This window comes from Euphorbia lathyris, chromosome 3 (genome assembly GCF_963576675.1).
Source record: "Euphorbia lathyris chromosome 3, ddEupLath1.1, whole genome shotgun sequence".
NCBI lineage: Eukaryota > Viridiplantae > Streptophyta > Magnoliopsida > Malpighiales > Euphorbiaceae > Euphorbia > Euphorbia lathyris.
In genome coordinates this window covers 18,501,385-18,519,099 of record NC_088912.1, presented here as the reverse complement: position 1 = coordinate 18,519,099, position 17,715 = coordinate 18,501,385, and the positions used below count along the sequence as shown (strand labels likewise).

Genomic DNA, 17,715 nt, shown 5'->3' with positions numbered 1-17,715 from the left:
CAAGGGCGGGTTAAAATTATCTCAAACATGAGAAAATTACACCCTAAACTTTCTCCTCAAAGATAGGAGAACAAAATGCTCCAATGGAGGATCAATCTACCTTAAAGATAGGAAAATTATTGACCACCATCAAAAGCGGGTTAAAATCGTCTCAAACATGAGAAAATTACACCCTAAACTCTCTCCTCAAAGATAGGAGAACAAAAAGCTCCAATGGCGGATCAATCTACCTCAAAGATAGGAAAATGATTGACCACCATCAAAAGCGGGTTAAAATCGTCTCAAACATGAGATCATTACACCCTCAACTTTCTCCTCACAAGAGAATCAAAAGACCCGCCGGCGGATCGACTTACCTCAAAGATAGGAAAAAGTCGATCGCCGCCAAGGGCAACTTAATTTTCTCAAACGGAATAAAGCTTTAAACCTTCAAAAAAGGTTCACACATTGGGGTACGACTGGCCACCTGCCCTAAACAATCAAACAAATCCTAAACCAGATTCTAAAAAGTTACTTGCTAAAAGATATAATGCATTAGTAAAAATAGTTCTGGAAAGAAAAGGGTTCATCCAAACAATGAAGCCTCGTCTTCATCCAAACAATGAAGCCTCGTCTTCATCCAAACATTAAAGCCTCATCTTCATCCAAACAATGAAGCCTCGTCTTCATCCAAAATAATGAAGCCTCGTCTTCATCAAAGATAATGAAGCCTCGTCTTCATCAAAACAATGAAGCCTCGTCTTCATCCAAAATAATGAAGCCTCGTCTTCATCCAAACAATGAAAACAATGAAGCCTCGTCTTCATCCAAATATTGAAGCCTCGTCTTCATCCAAATAATGAAGCCTCGTCTTCATCTAAACAATGAAGCCTCGTCTTCATCCAAAATAATGAAGCCTCGTCTTCAGCAAAGATAATGAAGCCTCGTCTTCATCAAAACAATGAAGCCTCGTCTTCATCCAAAAAATGAAGCCTCATCTTCATCAAAGCAATGAAGCCTCGTCTTCATCAAAACAATGAAGCCTCGTCTTCATCCAAGTAATGAAGCCTCGTCTTCATCCAAGCAATGAAGCCTCGTCTTCATCAAAGCAATGAAGCCTCATCTTCATCAAAAGCAATGAAGTCTCGCCTTCACAAATGCAAAGTAAAAACACTTTGGAAAATGAGTAAATGCTAAAAAGTCAAGTGCCTAGAGTGTCAAAACCCCCCACAAAATGCACAAAAGTCCCTAAATGGTTGATCATTCTTATTGATCCTTAAGGGCGGGTCATTCTCCTCAATACGGCAGAACTGAAGAAAAGAAGTCCCTAAGGCGAATCATAATCCTATGCGGTAGGAACAAATGGTCCCATAAAGGGCGGGTTATTCCCTTTCTAAAGGAAATATAACTCTCAATAAGCCCCTAAAGGCTAACAATGGATATAGTTGACCACCTATCCACGAAGAAAAAAAAACCTCTAAAAGTGCATCATATCCATATATGATCCTATCTAGGGCTGGTCCACTTTCCTCAAAGATAGGACAAAGCGATCCCCCATCTAGGGCGGGTCCACTTTCCTCCAAGATAGAAAAATAAAACACCCTTTAGACAGCCCTGAAGAGCTTTTTATACCTTTAGGGGTGGCTTCTGATAACAACCCAAATTATTCTTGAATAAGGAACAAGGGAAAATTAATAGAAATAATGGCAAACCATTATTCCTTCTAAAAGAGATATTTATGCATGATTAATATAGAATTAATGACAATTATTGCAGGATTAATGCAGGGGTGAATATGCAAATAATGAAGAAAAGGAAGGAGTTTCTAGCATTATGTCACACCACGTGGACCATGGCGAGATACGCCATAACGAGATACGCCCAATGAGAGCGAGTAGTGGAGACCCGCCATAACTCTCAAGGAGAGCGTACATACGCCTTGACGGATCTAAGAATACCAAAAGGCGCCTTTATTACCATCCATGAATGGGAATAAATACAATTAAATGGCAATTAATAGCCATTAAAGGGGAATAAAGGTTTGACTGTTCGAATACCTCAACTCTGAGGGTTTCAATGCTAAATGCTGGGATTAATGGAGAATTGATAGCATTCAAAGATGAGTAATGACACGACTCTTCACCTGCTTCCCCATTAATGCTGAAGGTTACATAAACCTATATAAATACCCCAGCTTCCTAGGATCAAAGGTACACTTACTGATTCTCTTCTTTTGTGCTTACAGTTTATTCTCAGAAATATTACTGACTTTGGCATCGGAGTGTCCCCGGCCGATTCCAACGGCGCCTCACAGGGAAGTGCTCCGATCAAGGATTTTTTCCCAAGTTATTATTTACCATCACCAAAGATATGAAAAATTCTTAAAGTACTCATAAATTTTTTTCGAAAAAATTAATGGCATTGTAGTTTCACCCTTTTGCAAAGTATTGAAGATACAAGCACAAGGTGGATGAGCTCTTAATAAAATTACAGAAGAGTTCTTACAGGAAGAAGAAGGAAGATCAAACGGAGGAAGAAGAAGAGAGCCTTTTGGCTTTTGGTTTTCCTTTCTCGAATGAATAAGAGCAGTAAAGTACACACAATAAAGACTTGAAGTCTTTATCTACACGCAAGGCATGGTCCAAGGGCATATGCGTCTTTTCGTATTAACCAAGGGCATTTTCGTCATTTCCAGCCCATTGACACATTCTAGAAGGACCTCATCAGGTTATTGTGTTCATCATCACACTCAATCACACCTCAAATGCATCTCCACCATTCATCACATCAAAGGGCTCATATCAAGACACTTGTTCTTTCTTTTCTTGTCCATTAAGTTTACTTAGGTGGGCAAACCTAATATTAAGATATAAATGTAATAGTTAGAGGTTTTTATTTTTTAATGAGAATTTAAGGAATTCAAGAATATTTTACCTCATTCAACTTAATACAAAGTAAAACATGTAAATGTAGTTTAGTTAATATTCAAATTTGTACTTTTTATTTTAACCCTTAGTTTTCTTTTAAGTGAAAATGTAAAAATCTCAATTAGAAAAAAATGGTCGAAAACTCGGATTCAGATATTGTAAAAATTAACAATAAAACATTATAAGAAATTTTTAGAAAAAATGTCTATAAAAAATTGATTAGGTTTTTTTTCTAACCTCCACCATATTTGTCCAACCACCGACAGATTGGCCACGCTGAAGATTTTCTTCTATGTGTCTATGTTGTCTTCTTCAATTGAGAGTTTGATAATAAGCTCCTCATTAGTGATTTCCTTTCGTTTAAGCTTAACGTAATTTTTGAAGTCTTTCCATCAGAGCGGAAATTTTTATATATATTGCACACTTGGAAAGATTCACTAATTGTCACATGTTCATCATGAATCTCATGGATAATGAGTTGTAATTCATGCACCTGGAATACAAATCTTTGAAATCTACTATAGTAAAAGCCGCGAATTACCCCAACTAAGATTTTCTTAGCTCTTTCCTCTGATTTCTACTTATGGTTCAAAGATTTCCACAGTTTAGTTGCGGTTTGGTTAATTTGATAAACACTATAAAGTGCATCGATCAGCCGATTTAAAATATAGCTACAACACAGGAAGTTAGAATGCTTCCAACCTTTAGTTGCATTGAAGGCTGGAGTAAAGTCTACATCATCATCTCTAATAGTAGGAGGATCATCCTTCAAGAACTTAGCCAAATGAAACATTGTCAAACAACATCTTTTGTTTCCAAGTCTTAAAATTCACTCTAATGAATTCTTTAGGCCTTTCAGTGTGGCTGATAGATGTTGCCACTAGTATAAGTGGGTGTGAAAGGTGATTGTGTTCTTAGAACCAGATCCGTATTCAATTTCAACCCTTTTTTTTTCTTTATGAAATTCAAATAGACCAAGATTTGCATATTAAATAAATAAATATATGGACTCAAATAGTTTTCTGCAAATGGTACATTCAATTTCATAATGAGATGACAACGAAGACTTCTAATTATTTATTGAAGGCCATTGGGTATATACGAAATTCTCTAGAAGAAAAATTGTCATCTTATCATTATATGTTGATGATATTCTGATAGTTGGAAATAACATTAAATACATGAACCATGTCAAAGTTTGGCTCAACTCAAGTCTTAAAATGAAACAATGGGAAAAGCAACCGAACAAATTCTCGAAGTTAAGATTTCAAAATATCATTTAAAGAAGTTTTGGGCTCTATCTCAACAGACATGCGTCAACAAAGTCCTCGAATGGTTCAATATACGCAATTGCAAGCCCAATGTCAAAGGACATGGTCCTTAGCACTGATGTGTGTCCTAAAATGTAACAATAAATTGATGGTATGGGACTTTTTCTCCAATGCTAGTGTTGTGGGTAGTCTTCTATATCTTATGTTGTGTGCTAGACCTGATATATGTCACAATGTTGGGATGGTAAGTAAATATCAATCCAATCCTGGAGAAGTATATTGGAAAGCTGTGAAAAATTTCTATGAATTAAAAGGCTCTGTTTCCCTCTCCCTATCATTGTCATCACCACTCTCTTCCTCACTGCTCCATTCTCTCATTCTTAGTTTGTGAATCATCATCTCTGCTTCCAGTGTGTTTCAGTGTAGTTAATTCGTAACATATGATACAAAACTAAGGTTCGTTCTTCCATTATCGACATAAAGAAATTATACGCTTCAAAGGTAATTCGCGAAACCGTTTATTTATATTATACTCCCCACAACAAATTTTATAAAGGATTTAGCATAAAGTTTTATATATGAGAACTTATTTATTTTTATGTTGTACTTTTTCTTATGAATGAATATATATTCTAAAAAAAAATAAAGTGGGAAATGTGATTGTAACATAACATAAATAATGGTTCAATGGCTTCTACTTTTTTTCCCACAACAATCAAAATTATCATTGGCCATGAACCAAAGCATATGCAATTGACTACAAATCCATCAAATCATATTAGTTTCCTTTCTACTTTCCCCAATTTTAAATACATAACCCTTTCATTTTTATGTTTTTTTTTTCAATTATAATTTTTTTATTAAACTTGAATTTAATATATTCATTCACCAAATAATATTATTTGAGTCTTATCTTATGTAATCATTCTATATTAGGAATTTTCATATGCACCTTAATGAGCAAGTGAATTTGCTCATTCACCGTTAGATATAGACTTATTAAGGCCTCATGATGCTTTAAATCTCCACCTTATGATTCTAATAAGCCTAGATCTAACGGGTGAATGAGAAAATTCTACATGCTCATTAAGGTGCATGTGATCAAGACTGTCATTCTATATACTACGTCATAAATTGTTTAGATAAAATGGAATCTCACTAGTACCAACAAACCACTAAATAATTTCAAAAAAAATAAAATCAAATATTTTCATCCAATAATAATTATTCAAGTCTTTATAAAGATGATAAAAAGGCAGTCCAATTTTGACTACTTAGGTTTTACGCACTCATATTCTCTCATCTCATCTATAATACCCAATCACAACTTCTCAAATTTGTTCTATAAATAGAGGACCCAATTGAATTAAATGCATAAGTTTCAAAGCTAAAAACAATGGACATTTTCAAATACCCTTTTCATCAATTTCTTTTGTTCATGTTTTTATTGATCAATTCCTCAATTTCTACTACTCAATTTAAATTTCCAAAGCTTAGAAAATACAATTATGGACCCAAAATTAGTACCATAAAATCTGATTCTTCAAAAGATTTTGTGACATTTTTTTATCCCCAAAAACTTGATCATTTCAATTTCAAGCCAGAAAGTTTTACTACTTTCAAACAAAGATATGTTATGAATTTTAAGTATTGGAGTGGTCCAAATACTAGTGCACCTATCCTTGTGTTTTTTGGTGCAGAAGAAAATATTGATGATGATGTTGAATATATTGGTTTTCTTACTGATAATGCACCTCATTTCAAGGCTCTTCTTCTTTATATTGAGGTAAATTTTCTATTCGCAGGCCGGGCAAAAAATCTCTCGTAGGTAGGGACGGATCTAGGAGGGAGCTGAAGGGGGCTTAGTGTCACAGGACCAACTCTAAACAAGGGCAAAAGCCCGTGTGGCGCCTTTACTTTTCCCAAGTCTCGGCCAGCCAACTCCTACCAAAGTGTCCCGTCAATGCATCTGTTGGTATTCCGCCGAGGGTCTCCCTGTGGTTAAACCTCGCCCTAGAATGGGCACGCATTGTGGGCTCGGTCCGCCCACAGCGTCCATAGAGTTCCACTCTATGGAGACATCCGTCTTCCTTCACGAATGATGTATGCCCGACTCTCTTGTTCCTAACGGACGAGGATGGATCACTTAAACTAGTTCCGACTACTGACCCAGGGGTGGCGGAGATCCAACGCCAGGGTAGTCTCTATCCCCTATAGTGTTCCTTATGGCAACTCCGCCTCTTCCATCAGCATACGTTGACATGCCCCATTCGCCACTCCATACCGAAGCCTTCTCGGGATTGAGTTTGCCTATGGCCCAACCCCCCCTACACTTAGCACCCACAGGCTTTATTTTTATTTATTTTTTTTGGTAGGGAAAAGTTTAAGTAAGGGTAGGTATACCCACTCCCAAGGTCAGGGCAAACCACAGACCTCATGAGGGTTTACAGTGGAATTTACAGATCACTTACCAATGAGGGCTAAATTTTGTTACATAAAATCACGAGAGACCACCATAAGCACTCCCTGTCAGTAAATCATGTATCTGTCACTGCTTGTGGAAGGCTGAAGTAAAGTATTAAACTGGTTCGGGAGTATTGTTATGATGACGCGTTAGTTGATGTTGATGTGTCATCATCTTAATGGTCCCGGACCGGTGTGGGATGTCTGGTTGTGCTAATTGGTTATATAATTTATTTATTTATTTATGGTTATATTAATGTTTTTTTTTCATTATTAATTAAATGTTGCAGCATCGTTACTATGGAAAATCTATACCATTTGGATCAAGTAAAGAAGCATTAAGAAATGCAAGTTCTCTTGGTTATTTCAACTCAGCTCAAGCAATTGCTGATTATGCTGCTATTATTATGCATGTCAAGAAAAAATATTCTGCAAAAAATTCTCCTGTAATTGTCATTGGTGGATCTTATGGTGGAAGTAAGTGAACTTTATGGATATCTCGTTATCCCTCTAAACTTTCTTAATATGATATGATTCACTACAAAAGAAAAATGGTAATTAGCAACCAAATTTCTGGTTGCTAAATCGGTCTCTAATACTGTTTAGCAACCAGAATTGCATATTTAGCAACCAAATTTCTGGTTGCTAAATCGGTCTCTAATACTGTTTAGCAACCAGAATTGCATATTTAGCAACCAAACTGAATCGGTTAATATTAACTCCATATTGGTGATGGTGCAGCTTAAAAGGAGATTTAAGAAAGTTGAATGTATATCATTTTAATCAAATAGATCATTTTAAGGCTAATATATTACTTGAAGTGTGTTTAAGAGGAATAGTGGGAGATCTTCAAAATTCAGGGACCAATTTCAGGGGCTTTGATAGCATACCTTTTTAATTAAAACCCCTTTTTCTCCCTCAATCTTAACCATCCATGCATATATTTTAAAAATATTTATCTCATTTTAATATATATTTTTAAAGCAATATATATATAATATTTTAAATTAAACTAATGGTAAAGGCTATACTTACTTTGTTTTTCACCATTGGATTAATTTTATCCTCCATCATCCAATGGTGAAAACACACCAAGTAATGGTACTTTGTCAAAAACAAAGTAACCATAGAAGGCACCTAAACTAATTATTCTATATTAATTGTTTATTGTGCAGTGCTGGCTTCATGGTTTAGGCTAAAATATCCACATGTTGCTCTAGGAGCTCTAGCTTCATCTGCTCCAATTCTCTACTTTGAAGATCTTGCACCAAAGAATGGTTATTATTCTGTTGTCACTAAGGATTTTAAAGTAAGTTTTTTCAGATATTTATATGTTCTAATTAATTCCCTAGCTTAATTAATCATTTTTTTTTGTTGATAGTTATTGTTGGTAGTAGGGCAAATAATAATTTCTGAAATTACAACACAATTTACACAGATAATTTGCTTGACATGACTAGTTTGATACGATTATTACTTTTTTTTACGTGTGTTATACATATCACATAATACGATTATAACTTCATAACCGGTTTGCAGGAAACAAGTGAAAGTTGCTACGAAGCCATACGACAATCATGGGCAGAGATTGACAAAGTAGCTTCCCAACCTAATGGTCTTTCCATCCTCAGCAAGAAATTCAAGACTTGCAAGTAATTCCAGCAACTTCATATATATATTAGTGAAATTTTAACACGTGAACATGTATTATACACGGTTGAAGTCCAAAGAATATCTGCGTGTGTGGACTATGTGAGAGATGATAATAAAAATTGTTCTTCGGATGTAGTATTGGAATTTCACGGTCGAGGGCTCAAATTCTGATCATAACTTCATTTATCAGTGAGATATCTAGTGACAGGATTACTGTACGGAAATATGTTAGAAAATTGTAGATTATTTTGGACATAAGAATCAGTCATGGCTATTTCCATCGTAGATTCTGTCTTAGCCAAATCCGCATCAAATTCTGAATAAGCTGAATTACCCGTGAAACATCATGTTTAGCGGCGGAACTTCTGTCAGTAGTTCTATTGTTTTTCTCTAGAACTGGAAAGGGCAAATAAACCATTCGTGACTCCATCCTTCCACCCCCTCCCCATGAGTTAAGCAAAACGACAATGTGAGTTAAATCCGTACAATTACTGACAGTGACGGATCCAAAGGGCTAAGGGAGGTTTATCCAGAAAATGTCGGAAAACTCCATGTAAGCGGTCTATAGTATTTTATTTTTATTTTTTATAACAAAATCTAATAAATAATAACGGTGCATCCATAAATCACAGCATCCCAAACATTTCTTTGGCAGTAAATTATGAATTTGTCACTGATTATCGACCATGTATTACATGCACAGTCTTTTTGTTGCTTGCTGTTATGGTTTGCTTTTTACTTGCTGTTGTAAAAAGATGTTGTTCCAAAGAGCAGAGATTCTCTGCTTTTAAAAAAAAGCTACTTTCCAGCTATAAAAGGTAAATAGGATGTGTCTAACCAGACACCTAAAACTCTCTCTTTCAAACCGAAACAGTAGCCCAAAAAGCAGCAACCAAACACCCCTTAATATGACTTGTCCCGAATTGACAAATTAAAGCGACAGTTTTTATACTTTTGTAGCTAATAATATTATGGTTTTGTATAAAGGCAATTGAAGACCAGTTTTGAGTTGAAGGATTACTTGGACTCAATATACTCAGAAGCAGCACAGTTTAATGATCCACCTTATTATCCAGTTACAGTAGTGTGTGGTGGAATTGATGGAGCACCTAAAGGAAGTGATATTCTTGCCAGAATATTTGGTGGTGTTGTTGCTTATATGAATCAAAAATCATGCTATGACATGTTTTCCTTTACTTCTTCTGGTTTATCATCTATTCCATGGAGATGGCAGGTAATTTAATTAATTACTTCATTACATAACACAATCATAGTAAATTTTTATAATCTTTAACATTTCTCCGTATATATACGAATGCTCTATGAATTTGAAACGTGATATCGACATTGTCCGCTTTGCTGCAAGTTTTGTAACATTCTGATCCAATACGATATAAACGTTGTCTATTTTGGTTCAAATCCAACTATTAGGCTTCATGGCTTTAAAATAAAACCCTATGTACCTTTTCTCCATATTAATATGAGATTCAGTTTATCCTTATATTCGTCGTCATAGGTCTTGGAGCAACTCCTTACGTAGGTCTTCTATGCCCCAACACTACTTACTCAATAGAGGTAGTTATAAACCCACATCAAATTCCGCATGGTTCATCCCCAAACCAACACATCGTACGTAGAGAACCGGGCTCTGATATCAACTGTAACGACTCAATGCAATACCATATGTACAAGGCTGGTCCTCATATTTTATGGGGCCTAGGCGAAATAAGGGATAAGAGGGCTTTAATAATAAAAAAAAATGTACTTGAAAGTTTAAAATAGAAATTTAGACTCATTTTAAGTCTAAAATATCATTTGGTCCCCTTTTAGGGCTGAACGAGTATTATAACAACATTTATAATATTAAAAAAACATTATACATATAGTAAAATAAGAAAAAAAAATTGGGCCATGGCGGCCGCACTCCTAGCCTATGCCCAAGGCCAGCCCTGCATATGTAGATATTATCCGTTTTAGCCCAAATCCAATTATTGGATTTCATGGCTTTAAAACGTGTTTGCGTGTAACTCTCTCTTAATTTTCGATATGAGTTTCAGTTCATTTATCTCCCTTGTCATCACCTTTTAGGATACTTTTTGCTTAGCCTTTTACACTAGCGTCACTCACTCCATACCAGATCTTTACACTTAAACTCTAAATCCAATGGCGGAGGGATAGGGGTGAGTGTCAATTGACCACTCCCCCAAACTTATGGAGGAAAAAATTAGAATTACCGACAAACATTTTCGTCCTTAAGTGTATAATTTCTGCCAAGAATTTCACTATTTTGCATCATGACAGATTTTGAATGGAAACATCTGTCACTGATTCTTAGTGTCCAAATCTTTTTTGCAATTTCAAACATATTTTTGTCTATTAATCCCGGAGTATTTTGCTCTGGCTCTACCAATAACTAACACCGTTAATCAAATTCTTTATTTTACTGATTTATGCAGACATGTACCGAGTTGGTGATCCCGATAGGGCATGAAAGAAATACAATGTTTCAATATGCACCCTTTGATATGAAGAAATTCACAAAAGAGTGCACCAATTTATTTGGTGTTCTACCTCAGCCTCATTGGATCACTACTTATTATGGAGGCCATGTAATTTTATTATAATTAAGCATTAATTTCCTAATTATTATATTTTTTTATTTAGAATATGATCCTAAATTAATGAATTATATACTAATAATTTGCTGGAATTCTCATAACTATATATGACACAGGATATAAAACTGATTCTGCACGGATTTGCTAGCAACATTATCTTCTCAAATGGCCTCAGAGATCCTTATAGCAGTGGAGGGTATAAAAATATAATTAGCATATATATATAATAATTGTTAGTATTAATTATATATTTCTTTTATTGTGAATATTCATATCTATATATTTGGTTGCAGGGTTTTGGAGAATATTTCAGATAGTATTGTTGCAATTTCTACGGTTAATGGTACTCCTAATTAATTTATCTTTTGTGTCATGTCAATATTCCGATAAATGTTTATATATAAACGGGTTGGAATGAATTTGAAATTGAGTGATTTTATTGAAAGAAAATGAATTCATTGACTTTTGTGAAGCATATCCGAACTTTCAATCAATATAATTAATTAATTGATATGAATGAAATATTGCAGGATCACATTGCTTGGATCTACAGGAAGCAAGGGAAAGTGATCCAGATTGGTTGGTGATGCAAAGAAAGAAAGAAATAGAGATAATTGAAGGCTGGATTTCCAAATATTACACTGATTTAGTTCACTTCACCAAATGAACTTCAACTATTACATATCAAGGATTAATGTAACAAATTTGGAGTTGAAAAATCATATTGTAATGGTTAAAATATATAGTTAACAAAAATTAAACAAATGATTAATTTCACTACTAGAAAACAGTTGAATTGGACAAAAAATTCCGTCGTATATGCTTTGTTTCCGTCCTAAATCATTTTACAGATGGAACTTGTGACGGAACTAAACTGTGGTTATATTGTTCAACGCAGATATCGTTACGTTTTTCGTGACAAAAACGGATAGGTGACGGAATTCTGTCTAAATTTTGTGACGCAAATTCTTGATGGATAGGTGATGGAAAGTTTAATGACGGAACGCCTTCTAATTTTTAAGATGAAAAGATTTCCATCCACAATATTCCGTCACAGTTTGATAATTTTCTAGTAATTTTGCTTATTAATTTAGTCTACAATATAGTAATTTTAGACAAATAAATTAATATGATCAAATAAAATGTGTCAGTACATAATTAGTAAAATCATATTGATGCCCTAAGAAATATTTTATGGAACCATCCTTTACACGTAGATCAATGTCACCCTTCGGATCTTGAGGATTTATAGAAGTCGTCTTATTTAGAGAAATAAATATTCTCTGAAGATGTGAATGACACCCTCTAATCACATGGGAGAACCCCCACCGTCCGTCCAAGCAGTCGTACGGTTAGGAAGAGGGAACCATTAGATCAATATAGATGGTTGTGCAAATGACATGAGACAAAGGACAAAGCGTGTCGTTTGATACCCCAGAGGTTTGAAGGCTACAGGCCCAATGAAACCAGGACACCTGGCAAAACGCTTACTACATGGTAATGTGCACCACCTGACGGCATCGTAGTCTGAGCCTGGCAGAGCCAACTGAAGGCAGACACGTGTTTGTGACTCATTAGGGATAATTTCCAGAATGACAAAGGTTGTGCAAATGACATGAGACAAAGGACAAAGCGTGTCGTTTGATACCCCAGAGGTTTGAAGGCTACAGGCCCAATGAAACCAGGACACCTGGCAAAACGCTTACTACATGGTAATGTGCACCACCTGACGGCATCATAGTCTGAGCCTGGCAGAGCCAACTGAAGGCAGACACGTGTTTGTGACTCATTAGGGATAATTTCCAGAATGACAAAGGTTACCCTAGGTAGCCACTATAAATAGAAAAGGTATATGACTCAATCAAGGTACATGAATATAGACATTATCAATACTCTGATTATTTTCAACCTTCCTTTAGCCCTTGCTAACTTAAGCATCGGAGTGGGTTCGTCGGATGCCGACCCCTTTCTGACCTGTAGTTATTCTTATCTTATGCCAGGGGAAGAAGAATCTAGAAGACTACTCAGATATCATTGGTGCTTTGCGCATGGACTTATTTGTTCCCTTCAAAAGTAATGCTTCCCTCATAGAGCTAGCTCATGGACCATCATTTAGTAGACCTCTTGGACCACTCATTCAAGGGTTCATGCCTATCTATTCTACGCAAATATCAACCGTAGAGTGTTATTATCACATCGAATTCTTTTTGTTTATCAATTTCATTCATGTTGGGAGATTGTTGGAAATTTTGACATTTATTTGTGATTATTATTCAACTTGATGCTTAAATATATAATGAATAGATAGATTTTTGAATAACAAGGAACCTGTCATTGTATTCTATTCTATTCTACAGCATCTTTCCAACAATATATTATAACCTCAAAACGGATAAATAATGAATGAAAAATTGATTCTTAAAGTAAGTCATTAACAGTGATGCTATTAAGCAAAATAGAATTAAAATCCTTATTATTCCGCATCCTTTATTTATGAGAAATTTCAATAGTTTATATACTAAAAAAAAATTCAAGGTTGTTAAGTGACGAGAAAGTTCTCACTGGCATGCATAGGGGTGCAAATCCAATCCAAATAAACTTGCGAAGCACCCGCATATCTTGAGCGACGTTTCACACTCAATTAAGTTCAAGAAACGTGTTGTTAAATTGTGGGAAACGATTACTCTGTAATAAATAAATTATATCCTGAGAAAACTATTCCGTACAGATCTCAACAATTCTATCTTATTTTTTAGGAGAAATTCTACTGTGGACCGGACCAGTATTGGTCCCTCCACTCAGACAATGCTATATAAGCAATTAATTGACATGATATTAACTGAGTGGATGAGACTAGTACTGGCTCCGATCCATTGTAGAAATTTTCCTGTTTTAGCTATAAGATTTAAAAATATTCTATTACTTTTCAAAAAGAAAAAGAAAATTCTGTAACTTTTGTTTTTCTAATATAATTATTAAATTAATAATATTATAAGTTAGGTGTTTTTTATTAGGGATGGCAACAGGTAGGGTACCTGCGGGTAATGTCAATCCCAAACCCTTACCCTTTTATTTTTTAATTACACGTACCCGTCCCATTACCCTAACGGGTATACGTTTTGCATTTCATACCCGTCCCATTTAATCACGGGTACCCGCGGGTACCCTTACCCGTTAAGAATCAATAAATAAAACAAAAATATTACAAATTTAACAAAGTATATATTTAATAAATCATCTATCTAAAAATTGAACAAATTGAACCTTAATTAATAAGAATAAAATAGTTTAGTGGTATCACTCAATGGTTAAAAAACATAAAGATTGGAGTTCAAATCTCACATCTTACATCTAAAAATCAATTATATTTATTAATATATAAAAAATTTATGACGGGTAACGGGTACCGAGTACTCTAGGGGGTATTTCCATACCCGTTCCATTACCCTAACGGGAATGGTTTTGATCTCATACTCTTTTATACAGGGTACGGATAGTCCCATTAGGGTTGGATAGTGTCGGATACCCGCGGGTATACTACCCGTTGCCATCCATATTTTTTTTTATGTGGCTCCACTATTTTACACATAGTATTAAATGGGAGTTTAGACATGCTTTTAGTTTAGTGTTAAGAAGAGCATTATGGCATTGCCACCCATTAAGGACCACTATCATCATGTTTGTAGGCCATTAAGGGGAAACCTAACCCACTACTTAGTCAACTGAAATACTACTTCTTTCTTTGTTTTATTCAAATCAACATTATGGAAAGCTAGAAGAAGAAAAAACTCGAAATTGACTTTGGAAAATTAGGTTTTGATGAAACATGTGCTTCATTTTGGGGTTATGCTTTGTTGGTCTTTTGGTCGACATACCTCTATTTTCAATGATGCTTTTGCTTGTGTTCCATTGCCACTTATATTTATAATAAAACAAATCCGAGTTAAAATGCACTAGGTAATCATTAGTAGTGGAGAATGTAGAAACTAATCTTTTGGTTTTTTTAATATAACCATAAAATTGGATACTCATTGTTGTGGAATTCTATAAGTCCACTTGTGTTATTCTGTAATTGAATAGAAACAAAGTTAAGAGGAGGTTGTTGTCCGCTAATTCACTTTGATATCTAAGTCAATTTAAGATATGATTTAAAGATGGGCACAACAATAAATCAAAACTAAGATGTATAATGAAATGAATAAAGTAGTGTACCTTGAGTTATGCTTACTTTATTTATATTGCGATCGAACTGTAGAAGACGGTTATAACTTTAGGAGCGGGTGTGCTACGTTTCATCTGTTGATAGGCGAACATGCAACCCGGATATCAAGGTCTGATATCCCTTAAGCCCACTAGGTCCGTGATTCACGGGATCGGACGTGATTGTTGTAACGGGTGGATCATTGACGGAGTCTTTTGAAACTTCCTAAGCTAAGGCCTTCAATACGAAGTTGTATTGACCCGCTTTGCTATGGTGACGCCACGTGTTCTCTTTGCTAGGATGATGGTTCGGGTTTCTTAAAAGCCACGTGACGAGTTGATATTCGTCTGATATCAAATGCCCTCAGCCTAATTAATCGGTCTTTAGGATGAAAAAGCATCGGCGTTAGGAAGTGTTATACTTGTTGATCCTTGATAAGTTGAATGAAGGGAGTCGATCTTGATAATTTTAGAGGTTTTCGAGAAATGAGGGGCTGATAAGGAGGGTATGCAAACTTTTGACGGTTGATTTTCTCGTCGCTTGGTCTCCTTATAAATGCAGCTGTCATATCGCATTTTCTATACTTTGGACGTCTTTAAAGTTTACGGTGGTTCGTCCGCGTTTCACAGTTTCGTGTTCTTTGAGAGGGGTATGTCGAGAACAGTTAATGCTCTCTAGTCATTACTTGTTAGTAATGATGATTCGTGTTTTTTCACTTGCGTCCTGAGCAGTATAAAAGGAGGAATGTGTTAGGTGAGTTTCTTTTACTCCTTCTTCGTCTACTCTGCCTTCTTACTACTTTTTATTTCTTCTTCTTTTTTTCTGGCGATAAATTTTAAGCGTAGTAACTTTGATCTTTCTTTTCCACTCCTTCTTTTCTAGTCATGGCTCCTAAGAAGCTTTTTGAAGCTGATAAATCTGTTGGGAAGAAGATAGTTGATAAGGGGAAGGAAACTTATCCTCAGGCTGAGGAGCAACCTTCCATTTTGACTGCAGAAAGATTACAGTCATTTCTTGATGATCATCCTGATTTAAAAAGGATGGATGTGCATCTCCCCTCCTCTTCTTGTCGGGTGAACACTGGTCACCGTGGTTTTTTGGGTATTTGTACCCAACATATTGAGTTAGGGTTGTGGCTTTCTCTTATGAGCAATGTTGTGGACATTTTAAGGAAATATTCACTTTGCGCTTCCTAGATTTCTTGTAATTCTTGGGTGGAACTTCTAGCCTTTGCAAAGATTGCCTATGATATGGATATTGAACTAAATATGGCCATCTTTCACCATCTCTAAAGGTCCAAACTGAGGACCGTAGATATACTTATCATCTAGGATATGCATAGGGAATGGACCACTTTCTTGTCCAAGAAAAAGATAGTTTTAAAGGCTTCAAGAATAAGTGGTTTTTGGTTCATCCCAATAAGGATGATGTGGATAGTCCTTATTCTGATGGTTTCCCATTCTATATGGATTCGAATATGGCTCCTAGAGACCATGGCATGTGGATAAATGAAAATGGACTGATTAAAGCTGATCATAAGATTGTGGCTCATCTTATTGAGTTCGATCTCGATGCAAGTGTGAGGGGATAATTGAGATGCTTAGGAGTGATATGCCATGTGTCATGGAGGGATCAGATGGGGTATTTTTGTACCATGGGCATAGGTATTTATGTTGATCTTCTTCAAGGTGGGTATATGACGTGCGAACAGGTTATCAAATTGCCCTTAAACTAAATGGGGCTCTCAGTGATTTAGTAGGGTGTTGATCGGGTCCTAATAGGTTGTGGAATAAAGTATGGAAGCTTAAATTGCCTCCTAAAGTTCTTCATTTTCTTTGGGCTTACTATCATAATTACTTACCATGTCCATCTAACTTAATGTACAGAAATATTATGGTGGAGAACTCTTGCTGCTTTGTGGTGCACTTGATGGGTCCCTTATTCATTTATTTAAATTTTGTTCTCGTATAAAGTATAGATGGAAGGGATGCGGGCTTTTTGAGAAAGTGTACAAAGTAGATGGGTTTGATTGTTTGGAATGGATTGCAGGTGTTCAAATGCGCTTACCCATGGATGATTTTGCCCTATTTTGTGCTTCTTTGTGGATGATATGATTTGATTATAATAAAATCACTCATGGAAGGAAAATGCTTACTGATTATGTGGGGCTCGGACTGCAATTGATCAAGCTAAGGTCTTTTTTGCTCCAAACTTTAGGGTAAACATTGGGTTATAGAGATGGATTCATCCACCTGTCGATGTCATCAAACTAAACTATGATGAAACTTTTTCTAGTAGGAGTAATATAGGTGCAACAGAGTTCATTGCTCAGAATTTCAAAGGAGAGGTGCTTATAAGCCGTGCATGTACAATAGGGCGGTGCTAGTCAGTCCTTCATATTGAATTACTTGCAATTCTAGATGTGTGATTTTTGCAAAGAATTGTGGTTTTGTGTGGCTCCTAGTTTCTTCGGATTGCAAAGATGTTGTTGGCGCTATCATGGGAGTCAAGGATGTGAGTTACACAGATCTTGTGGCTTCTTCTATCCGTGAGGCATCCAGTTCTTTTCTTCTCTCAAGCTTCATTTTCAAAAGGCGTTCTTG

At 35.7% G+C, this 17,715-nt stretch overlaps 1 protein-coding gene across 1 annotated transcript; it reads left to right on the top strand.

Moving 5' to 3' along the window:
• The first annotated feature begins 5,557 nt into the window (after nucleotides 1-5,557).
• On the top strand, nucleotides 5,558-11,827 carry LOC136221901 (uncharacterized). The gene is made up of 9 exons (XM_066009374.1): nucleotides 5,558-5,963; nucleotides 6,931-7,117; nucleotides 7,816-7,949; nucleotides 8,180-8,292; nucleotides 9,281-9,527; nucleotides 10,750-10,902; nucleotides 11,028-11,107; nucleotides 11,205-11,254; nucleotides 11,442-11,827. Exons 1-9 carry the CDS (start codon nucleotides 5,574-5,576, stop codon nucleotides 11,576-11,578), a joined length of 1,491 nt encoding a protein of 496 aa, XP_065865446.1. The 5' UTR covers nucleotides 5,558-5,573; the 3' UTR covers nucleotides 11,579-11,827.
• Nucleotides 11,828-17,715: the final 5,888 nt, after the last annotated feature.

Coding starts and splice junctions, on each gene's coding strand:
- LOC136221901 (XM_066009374.1), top strand. CDS start 5,574: ATGGACATTTTCAAATACCCTTTTCATCAATTTCTTTTGTTCATGTTT. Junction 7,118..7,815: donor TGGTGGATCTTATGGTGGAA/GTAAGTGAACTT, acceptor TTTATTGTGCAG/TGCTGGCTTCATGGTTTAGG. Junction 10,903..11,027: donor CTACTTATTATGGAGGCCAT/GTAATTTTATTA, acceptor TATATGACACAG/GATATAAAACTGATTCTGCA.